Source organism: Triticum urartu, chromosome 5 (genome assembly GCF_003073215.2).
Source record: "Triticum urartu cultivar G1812 chromosome 5, Tu2.1, whole genome shotgun sequence".
NCBI lineage: Eukaryota > Viridiplantae > Streptophyta > Magnoliopsida > Poales > Poaceae > Triticum > Triticum urartu.
The window spans coordinates 20,119,436-20,129,903 of NC_053026.1; the positions used below are offsets into that span (position 1 = coordinate 20,119,436).

Genomic DNA, 10,468 nt, shown 5'->3' on the forward strand with positions numbered 1-10,468 from the left:
AAACCATCACATTAGATGCAAGTTCTGGACCTACGATGCTTTTACTTTTTTTTAGAAAATCGGCCGTCTAGTCTTCCATCGTCAAAATCGACGGGGCCCCCTTTTTTTCTCTTTTGTTTTGCGGCGACTCTCGTGCTCCGGAAAAATACATCTGACCCACCACCGCCACGCCCTAGAGCCGCCGCCGTGCCGCCGCGTAGCCTCACCGCCGGCGCCTCGCGCCCCCTCCGCTGCGCGCCTATCGCGCGCGTCGCCATCTCCGGCAGCTCCCATCTACCCAACTTCATCGCGCCCCTGCTCCGTCCGTCCGCAACCTTGGTTCATGAGGTACGTGTGACCTTCTCCGCATCGATCCAGCTATTAATCAACCAATCCATTCAGTTAACTTCCACAAATTTTGGGGAGCGGCGCACCATCTATGACGAGATCCAATTTTGGCAGCGAATTCCCTTTTAATTTTAGTTTTAATAAATTTTCATGGTGCGAATTCCCCTTCGTTTAGCACTGCTGATAGATACGTTGGGGAATTTCGGTGGCAAACCATGGAACGTGATCGATGCCTGCTGTTCCATTGCCAGGTGACTGGTGTGCGTTCTTGGCAGCAGCTGGTTGCAGCAATGGATGACGGGGACCTCGATTTCTCCAACCCGGAGGCGTACCTGTGCTCGGACACCGGCGCCGATCTGCCCGGCGGCGGCTGCTCCATGGACAGCTACTTCGACGGCATCCTCAACGACACGGAGCACCTTGCCTGCACCCACACCCACACCTGCAACCCGCCCGTCGACGACAGTTCGCACACCCACACCTGCGTCCACGTCCACACCAAGATCGTCTCGGCGTCGTCGGATGGCGGCGCCGACTCCCCTGCCGAGAACAGCGGTGCCTCCAAGAAGCGGCCGTCTGGCAACCGCGCAGCCGTGAGGAAGTACCGGGAGAAGAAGAAGGCCCACACGGCGCTGCTGGAGGAAGAGGTGGTTCAGTTGAAGGCTCTGAACAAGCAGCTGCTGAAGAAGCTTCAGAATCACGCGGCGCTTGAGGCCGAGGCTGCCAGGCTCCGCTGCCTGCTTGTTGATATCAGGGGGAGGATCGATGGGGAGATTGGCACTTTCCCTTACCAGCGGCCTGTGAAGAACGTTGATTTGGTTTCTGGTGTTGATCAGGGGGGGTTTCTTGGCAGTGCCCAGGTTATGAACTCGTGTGATTTCAGATGCAACAATCAGATGTACTGCAATACAGGAATGCAGATGAGAACAATGGGTGATGATGGTGCTATGAGTGGTCAGGTATTTGGGCAAGGCACTGGGGATATTGCAAACATCCAATGCATAGGGGGTGTGAAATCTGGATTCACAATGCCCCCAGGCTGTGGGGGTATGGGGACATTGCCTTCTGGCTGTTTACCCAGTTCTGAAAAGCAGTGAAGGTTAGTGTCTTCTTTTATTGCTTTTATTAGATAATTTTTTTTCTAGCAAGACCACTCTAGGACAATAATTTGCTAGCTAATTTTGTGTTGGACTAACATGTTCAAATTATGTATATGCAAACTCATGAGAGTGCTTGTGCCGTCTATACTCTATACTGTAAAATCGTCTGTTAATAGCTTACCTCTATTGTGTGTCTATTTGGATATTCTTTTATTTGGTGACCTGGAATCTTGTTTTGACGATATATAGTCGGAATCTATAACAATTTTCCTTGGATTGTATAACCCCCCCTTTGGAAGAAAAGGAACAATTGATTTTATTAGAAAACAATTAGCAATGTGATTCCTGTGCCGTTGAGCATGGTTGAAACAGTTGTTACAAATTGATAGGTGATGAAGACTAAATAGCTGTTTCCATGTATCCTTATAAGTTGTAACCATAGCTGTTTTTGTGTGTCAAGTGATAATAGAAGTTTAGAACTGGAAGCTTACCTGGTTTTTGTGTCTATTTGAATATTGTTTTATTTGGTGACCTGGAATCTTGTTTTGAGATATATATACTAGAAACCTATGTAAAAAAAAATCCTAGGATTGTATAACCCCCTTTTGGAGGAAAAGGAAGACATGATTTTATTAGAAAGCAATTAGCAATGTAATTCATGTGCTGTTGTCCATTGTTGAAACTATGAGTTGTTACATACTGATCGGTCACTAAGACTAAATATCTGTTTCCATGTATCCTTGTAAGTTGTAATCATATCAGTTTAGGTGAGTCGAGTGATAACTGTCTCGGATTTCAACTTTATCAATTCAGCACCAGTTGTTAGTTCACTTGCTTCTACAATATTAGTTTCGTACTTACGTTGCAAAAATTCCAGCTGCGGCCTGTGTGCTTGGTAGTTTGCGTCATTTATATGAAGAGCAAGTAGTGTTTAGGGTAGTGTGCTTGGTAGTTTGTCACTAGAAATTTAATTGATTTATGAAGTGTCTTGTCTTAATACAGTTTAGGCTGTCTAAGTTGTGAACGTTGCTTTGGTTACAGTGTGTGGACCTGCTTTGTTGTTGCTTTTTTCTTTGCTGTTGTATCTTCTCTCCGCTCGGAAACTTTGCAAAGCTGGTGCTAATCCGAGTATCGTAGTAACACAGATGCTTCTGCCTTTTTTCAGGATTTCCAAGGTGCTGCGTGCCATATATTCTCCTTGGCAGGTGCTATCAATCCTGTGGATGGAAGATTGTATAAATCGTTAGCTTCTATCCGCCGTGTTTGGTTCGAACCGTCGCGCGTGTGTGATTCTGTCGCCAATGATGCTTCTTCGACGGTGGCCTGAGGCGCTGAAACTTTATTGGGTCTCGAGCTGTCAGGGCATACTCCTTCTTTTTTCCCTAGCTCTCATTTCCAGTTTTGCTGGAGTTCGACAGCCTTGCTCCCAGTCCGAGGCGCACTCTCTCTGACAAAGAGTCGCCGAATCCTAGTGAACCATGAATAACAAGAGAGTGGTCGTCCATGTTGTGTGCCAGGAGGATACATGTTTGGTTTGGGTTAGACCCCAACGTTGGGTATGATGTATGAGCCTTATGTATGCACATTTTGCATGGTATTTCAGAGTAGATGGTATGTTGTCTTTTCATGTCGTCAGTTTGAACACATCGATTCAGTTATTATTTGGACCTTTCATTATTTGAACCTTAGCAAAATAACATTGCCATGATACATCATCTGAAGCTTCAATTGCGAGTGAATGAATGGGTGTTGCAGCTATAGCTGGATGGCTGGAGCATATATGTATTGTTATCGTCAGACAAACACATCACACATGCCTGCTTGCTGGAACTAACACAAGGACAAGTTGTAGACAGAAAAACAGTAAGAAGCTAATAAAAAGTTGCATCAGCATTTCTGATTACATCCGGTTGAGATAAACCGGTCAAAAGTTGCAACGACGCAGGAGCGAAATTCCATTGATTTCACAACTCAGCAGGCAGCCGTAGAACAAGCCAACCATATAAATTGTTCAGGAACACTGCAGACCCTTAACAATGTGAATCATGAGAACACAGAACTTTAGCTGTTCTGCATTGACCCTGCATGCAAACAAGACAAAGTCTGAAACCAGTTTGGAATGCTACCAATAGCCAATAAAACTATACACGCGCGAACAATAAAGATAAACGTCAAGTACTTGCTCAACAGAAATTAGAACTAAAATTTCTCTTTTCCATCAATCCACAGCTTTGCGAAGAAGTTTACGAATATGTTTTGCTGATGAAAAGCTGCCGGTTTCATTTCATACACTCATTCGTTTTCTGAATTGGCATTAGTAGTTTGAACTTAACACAGAGGCCCATGAAAGTCAAACGAGACACCAAACTTCTGGTCAACTAGAAGCTTCCTTTATTGGCTACTAAAATACAGCTGGTGCAAAACCGAAGAGTGCATAAGGGTGTATGGACACAAGCACATGACACATGTGGTAAGCAATCCAAACAATTAAAAAAAAAAAGGATGTATGGACACAAGTACAGCACTAAAAATTCCCCAAAGAAAAATGACTAAAATCACATATTCAGCCAATTATAGGGGTACAGACAGAGGCGAAATTCAGACAAAACAGAGCTATCAAGGTTTCAGAACAGAGTATATGCACAAGGTGAACGGTGATAAAGCATGAGTTTAGGCTTTTTGATGAAATGTGCAAAGATAAAAAGTAATAATAGTTCCATCTAGGAGCATACTAATCATTCATGCAGAATCTTCTTACCATAAGTAGGATCAACATTGCATTCCACATAAGGATATGCCCGGAAGATGTCGTATATTTTCGAACACTGGCCGTTACTTATCCTGACCGCATCAGACATCCGCACAGCCATCCTTTTAAGCATTGGTGCGCATCTGAATACCACTTTGAGGAAATCGAACTCATGGTCCTCCCCTTCCAAGCCTTCGATTTCCACTTGTTCAAGATTGATCAAGGAGATGTCTTTGCTTCTCCAGCTCTTGGGCTCGTCACAAGGACAATTTACCGGGCATTCCGCTTTCACCTAGAACAAATGTGGATTAGTACTATCTATGCATTTACTGATGATCCACAGCTGAAGCAAAGCATTACATCTGGTCTCTGGAAGATGATCTTGAGCTTTTGTGTAGCGGTACGAATCCGGTGCATCCCGAGCAGGCGCAACGCAAATGACCCGAAAACATGCCCCACCGATCTTATATCACAATCACACTCCATTGTCGTGAAAAGTGGCTCCAGAGCAGAGAATCCGGAGGTAACCAGATGTTTCCCAATCTCCTGCTCGAAGGTGAGTTCTGCATCAGGATAACTAGTCAGACCCTGGCAAAGGAAATGTTAGTCTCCCATTCATGAGTTTGATTCAGTCAGATATATAATCAGGTCGATCGGTTGAGTAGGACATGAGACATATGCAAGCCCACATGTGCAGGGACAGCACGTTGGAGTGCTGCTGCAAGCGTGCGCCGTCGTCTTCCCCGGGCACCTCAGCGGCGGCATGTAAGCTCACGCTTGAGAGGCTCCAAGGATCGAGCCCGACGGTGAGCCTGGAATAGCTGCACTCCCAGGAGACCTTGTCCACAATCGGTGCCACGATGGACACGCCGAGCTCGCCGTCGATGGAGAACGACAGCGCCAGTTTCTTGAGCATGGGAGCGTCGACGTCGATGCGGCCGGTCCATCTGCTCAGGTTCGCCGCAGCCAGTTCCTCCAACGACCCCGATTTGACTGTGATGTTGACGGCGAGCACGCGCAGGCGCGGGCAGAGGGGGGTCAGGTCGGCGAGGTCGACGCGGCAGCCGGAGAGGGACAGCCTCTGGAGCGCGGGGAACCCGGCGGGGCGTGGCGGCAGCGTGAGGCGGAGGCAATGGCCGCGCAGCTCGATGGAGGTGGCGCGGTGGAAGCGGGGCAGGTCGATATCGAGGAACTCCCGGCTGCGCGGGAGGGCCAGGCGGAACTCCGCCGGCGAGAGCCCCGCGGCGGCCTCCTGCGCCGCATGCCCGGCCCCGGCGACGAGGATGCCGAGGAAGGACGCCCCTATGAGCATACACTCGTCCTCATGAACGCACGCACGCACATCCTATCCCTACGAGCATCTTTGAAAGACTGAGCTGGCAGTCATCGTAGAAATGTCTCCTTTCACTAAATGCGCATCGTCGGAAATTCTGAAATAAATCTAGAAATAGATGTAAATACCATGACTTGAAACCTGATGGGCTGAAGATACCACAGTACCTCTAACCATTCAACCACAGGTTGATTTTAATGAGTACAATGGAAGATTAAGTTTATTTCAAAGATATTTTTAGATTTTTTTACTTCTTAATTATTACTATTTTTTTCTATATAGGGTGTATATCCGGATATGGGAAACAATTTTTTATATATAATAAAAATTAGAAAAACCACAAAATTCGAAAAGGCAAAATTTAAGCCAAAATAAAATGTTTTCTAACCGGCCTTCTCCATGTTCGTTACTTTTTTTAATTACATGTTATCCGTCAAGGAGAACAAAGATCTATAATGCAACACAAAAAGCAAATAAAATACAATGTAAATCAAGAGGGTCTTCAAATCCACAAACGGCGCCACTGGTCCTAGGACCTAGGACCCGAACCCCATTTGTTTCTTTTCCATTGCTTCCTGCTAATGCAGTGAAAAGCCAGCAATTGTTGGATCTTAAAAAAAACGGCACCACTGCAAGCTAACAATTGCCACCATCACCCACAATCCCATTACCAATGAAAAGAAACAGCATCAATTTTTTGCCTGGCGGTACCCATTTACCTTCTCGGTTGGCGGGTATGGAGAAAAAAATTATCCATCGGGCAGTACCAGTACGGGTATGTGTAATGGATAAATTCGGGGAGTAAAGGATATGTGTAAGGGCATCTCCAATAGATTGTATGTTAGTTCTGTTGGTAAAATGTTCATGTCATCAACCAACAAGCTATTATACAACTACTTCAATAGGCTGTATCTAAGCTATCCAATAGATGATGAGAAAATAAATGTGATTGCTCTCTATTGCACCTTGGAGCTTGTGCAAAGGTTGTTAGTTATTTTACATACAACTTTGCTCGCTCTTCACATTTATTACATGTCACATCATCATTATATCCTAGGTGGCAAATTTACCAACACCTATCTTACAGCTGTTGGAGATGCCCTAATGGAACTGTGTGCATGACCCTATTATCTTTATCTTGTTTTTTGTGTTTTGTATTTTGCCGTGAGCACACAAATGGACATCTTATTACACAAGATTTCGCAGGTTCACAAAGCACAGATAATTTATTCCCCCAAATTATTTGAATATCCCTTCTCCCTGCATTTGCATCGTTTTCAAGCAGTGAGCTTTCTGCTACAAATGACAGTGGTCTATTAACCACATCATATAGTTGTACTACGATGGCAGTGATCTAATTAAGCGCACGAAACCACCACCAAACTAAGATGCCACGTGCTTCACATAAAGAGAGGATGAAGTGGACATTCATCTCGAAAAGCATTTGGCTAACTGAGCTTTACTGACCAATATTGGGCAAATTAGACCAAATTTTGGAAATCAATGACCGTTTTACATACGCGCAGGCATTATATATAAACCGAAAGAGAGATAGCATATGGCGTTGACACTTTTCGTCAACAACGTCACTTGTCGGCCATTGCTACCATGAAGCTCCATTACATCACTGAAATAACACCCGACCGCCTCATTGAGCCACCAAGCGGAATTCCAAAAGGAACAGGATGATAGCGGAGTTGGTGCGCACAGGAGGTGATGATCTCGTCAACAAGCACCACAGATCCATAAATGTAAGGACGAGAATCATGTCGGCGCGCAAACTTTCGCCGCTCTGCTTGGACTCTGCATGCAAATGAGGCACCACTTTGGGTCAGTATCTCAGCATGTGTGGAAAATATGAAGTCGCCGTATCTGCAGAGAACCCTATCAAGAAACTGGAAGGACATCCTTTTTGCGGCTTTACCAAGGGTTTATAAATTAACCGTGCAACATCAGTAAACGAGTGAATCCTCCTCGTCGCGCGGGTTCTCGAGGGCGGTGACGTGCTCCTTGAAACGAGCCGCGGCTTCCTCCCTCTCATATTCCTTGCCCAGGTGGTTATACGTCATCGCCTTGAGATAGTACACCTCTGCCGCCATCTCGTGGTACTGCATATCACAATGGATTTTTAATTTGCGTGAGATTTATAGTCCTCTTCATGCATTTTGAACCCAATCCTGGTGATGGTAATGTCTCAGCAATTCAGGAAGAGAAGTTTGAGATGCAGCCGTCAGCTCACCTCTAAAACCTGCAGATCTTCAGCCGCTTGATTTAGAGGGTCCAGAACAGCACAAGGATCTTCAGAAACTGTCATAATAAATAACCAGAGGTCGGTCCATCAAGCAACTGAATGTGGAGTAAGAAGCACATGGCAGGAAATCATCATCTGGTTATATACCTGAAAATTCTGGATCTGTTAAATGACATTTTGCTAAGACTATCTGAGACCGAGCACGCAGCTCAAGACCGCCATGGCCGAGAATCATAGGAAGGCTTTGATAAACAAGACTTAAGGCCCTCTTCGCATGGTTAGATCCAAGAGCTAGCCACAGTTCAGCGAGAGTAAGTGTGGCTGAAGCTTCAAGCAGATCCAAATTAAACGATTTGCAAAACGATTGGCTGGCTAATGCGTAAGTGAGGCCAAGGACCGCGTTGTCAGACTTCTGTGGGAGAGGGAGGGAAAATATTAGTTCTCTCTGCATGGCATTGCAATATTTATGAGGTTCTAGTCTCAACATTAACTGGTCTGTCTTACTCTATGTATTTCGGCAAGTAACAAAAGGACACTTGCATTCTCTACTTGCATGTTGTACTTGTAGCAAGTAGTGAAAAGGGAATTCGCCACAGCTGCTGCCTGCACAAAGGATACAAAGGAGACAGTAAACGCGTTCAAAATATGTCAATCCACTTGCAGGGATGAAAGATAAAAGGATCAATAAGATGCGTAACACGTGTGCTTCTTGGGTAAACTCTAGTAAGCAAGTAAATTCAGAACCTGGCTAAACTGTTTTGCAGCGAGTAACGTGCGGGCACGCCGTAGACTGGCTTCAGTCTTTAGCTCAATGTCTACTCCACTGACAGAAGATGAGAGCACCCCAAATTCATCACCGATTTGTTGCGCAATTCTCAGGTGTCCTCTACATGGATCAATTTTACACCAAATAATAACAGATCAAATTGTAGACGTAGTGCAGTTGATAGAAGAAGTGAAGCTTCGTACCGATGCAGGGCACGCTCATGTAGCAATTGCATTTTGAGAAGGTGGATCTGCGAATTCGTCGAGGATGGGAACTTCTCTTCGGCAAGCTTGAGCGCACAGAATGCCGCTACAGAAAAATGGATATTATCAATCCATAAGAAACTATGGAAACTTACATAGCTCTTGGAGGTTGTAGCACATACATGTTGGTCATATACAAGTAACTAACCTGAATATCCTTTGAAGACTGCTAACTGTTCAATTAGCTTGACATATGCCAGTGACAGCTCTGATGAACTGTTAAAGAAAATACAATACTATCACATATCTAGCAAAGCATCAAGAGATTTAAAAGCTACTGCTTGCATGGTACAGGATAATTATGTACATAAAGTTGAAGTGTTACACAAATATAATTGCCAGAATTTCATTATGTTCTACCTTGCAGCATCAGCAAAGCAGGTTGCATAGACCAGCGTATTCATTCGAACCATCGGAGCACTGTGGAGAGAGTTAACCAAAATCAGTTTTCTTGAAAGGATATAGACAGCAAGTGGGCAAAAAAAAAGAGAAAAACATTGGAGTTCATTCCATAATATGATTTACCATAACTTCAACTAATAATGGAATGCAATAAAACGTCAGCTGAGAGTTGGCAACAAAGGAGACGATCAAATGGTTTCATGTAGCAAGAGGCTGAAGCAGACCAAGGGTTGAATTAACGCTTTGTAAGACCAAAAGTTTTTAAAAGGCCGTATGCACATCGAACAAGTAACAACAGGTGAGGCCAATATCCTGCTGTTTCTAGTATTTAAAGTTATCTAATATTTAGCAGTATCAACGAATAGTCCAACAACATGCGGCCCAAGTATTTGCACTTCCTAAACTGAGACATTTGGTCATTGTTTATCTAACGCTCCCTTTTGCCAGCACATCCACAATTATGTGCCAAGCTGGCAAAATAATTATACAACTTGCAATTTCTGCTATGAAAATGCATTTTTATAGTAAACATTAACAGAGAACAGTACCTTCCATAGTGCTCCCAGGCAGTGGCCCTCATCAAATATGCTGAGCCAGCTAATTGCAATACTGACGTAGGTATTGGACTTGGTTGTGCATGAAAGTGGAAATTGTCAAAGTCATTTGTAATAAATTTTCTAGGCTTTGTTGAGCTACTACACCAAGAACTGGAAGCATCAGACAGATTCTTAAGCCATGAGGTGCTGAAACTACCATTATCACTCGAAATTGATAAGCCATCTGCGCCAAAGTCGGACAGCACATGGGAACTTAATCTTAAATTCTGCAATAAAACATAAGACAGAAAACCTAATTAATTTAGAAGCAAACATATACATCCTCTATATTGGGGATGAGTGACTGAGTGTGATATTATTTATAGCTTAAGTGTGGCATACCTTGCAGACATCTGCAGGACATGTTCTAAGCTTTGTAGAACCATTAGGGCCAAAGGACACCAACGGCCTTTGGACATGCTGGCAAGCAAAGGTTTAGAGTCAGAAGAAAACACAGATCAACAAGGACGCACAGCTACACTGTATATAAAAGTTGTGATCCCATGTCTGAACACTAGCACTAGGACAGCCCGACAGCATACAAAAGCAGTAAGATGACCAAAGAAACTTAAGCATAGCTAAGTATCTTAAAGACCTTATAAAGGCAGATAATACCAAATTGAGATCTTACCTTCAAATCAAATTTTGCAAGAGAGATGTGATCAAAGGATAACAAGCTTG

At 44.2% G+C, this 10,468-nt stretch overlaps 3 protein-coding genes across 3 annotated transcripts in view; 1 reads left to right on the plus strand and 2 right to left on the minus strand.

The window, feature by feature from the left end:
* LOC125507198 (basic leucine zipper 19-like) lies at positions 1-3,054 on the plus strand. The gene is made up of 3 exons (XM_048671855.1): positions 1-327; positions 579-1,426; positions 2,593-3,054. The coding sequence occupies exons 1-2, from the start codon at positions 16-18 to the stop codon at positions 1,422-1,424; spliced, it is 1,158 nt and encodes a 385-aa protein (XP_048527812.1). The 5' UTR covers positions 1-15; the 3' UTR covers positions 1,425-1,426; positions 2,593-3,054.
* Positions 3,055-3,273: 219 nt separating this feature from the next.
* Positions 3,274-5,535, minus strand: LOC125507200. Its single transcript, XM_048671857.1, has 4 exons — positions 4,866-5,535; positions 4,537-4,739; positions 4,186-4,468; positions 3,274-3,508 (listed from the first exon to the last, which is right to left on the minus strand). Exons 1-2 carry the CDS (start codon positions 5,486-5,488, stop codon positions 4,652-4,654), a joined length of 711 nt encoding a protein of 236 aa, XP_048527814.1. The 5' UTR covers positions 5,489-5,535; the 3' UTR covers positions 3,274-3,508; positions 4,186-4,468; positions 4,537-4,651.
* A 1,405-nt stretch (positions 5,536-6,940) lies between these two features.
* The window catches only part of LOC125506655 (anaphase-promoting complex subunit 5-like), an 18,401-nt gene continuing 14,873 nt past the window's right edge, over positions 6,941-10,468 (minus strand). Inside the window, exons 2-13 of the mRNA XM_048671422.1 lie at positions 10,419-10,464; positions 10,130-10,207; positions 9,740-10,014; positions 9,150-9,209; positions 8,938-9,005; positions 8,730-8,835; positions 8,505-8,646; positions 8,265-8,363; positions 7,908-8,172; positions 7,749-7,816; positions 7,434-7,617; positions 6,941-7,312 (exon numbers count right to left, since the gene is read on the minus strand). Coding sequence (XP_048527379.1) covers positions 7,462-7,617; positions 7,749-7,816; positions 7,908-8,172; positions 8,265-8,363; positions 8,505-8,646; positions 8,730-8,835; positions 8,938-9,005; positions 9,150-9,209; positions 9,740-10,014; positions 10,130-10,207; positions 10,419-10,464 — 1,363 coding nt within the window. The 3' untranslated portion in view covers positions 6,941-7,312; positions 7,434-7,461. The remainder of the gene's footprint in view (positions 7,313-7,433; positions 7,618-7,748; positions 7,817-7,907; positions 8,173-8,264; positions 8,364-8,504; positions 8,647-8,729; positions 8,836-8,937; positions 9,006-9,149; positions 9,210-9,739; positions 10,015-10,129; positions 10,208-10,418; positions 10,465-10,468) is intronic.

Coding starts and splice junctions, on each gene's coding strand:
- LOC125507198 (XM_048671855.1), top strand. CDS start 16: ATGCAAGTTCTGGACCTACGATGCTTTTACTTTTTTTTAGAAAATCGG. Junction 328..578: donor CCGCAACCTTGGTTCATGAG/GTACGTGTGACC, acceptor TTCCATTGCCAG/GTGACTGGTGTGCGTTCTTG.
- LOC125507200 (XM_048671857.1), bottom strand. CDS start 5,488: ATGCTCATAGGGGCGTCCTTCCTCGGCATCCTCGTCGCCGGGGCCGGG. Junction 4,740..4,865: donor AACGTGCTGTCCCTGCACAT/GTGGGCTTGCAT, acceptor ATCCTGATGCAG/AACTCACCTTCGAGCAGGAG.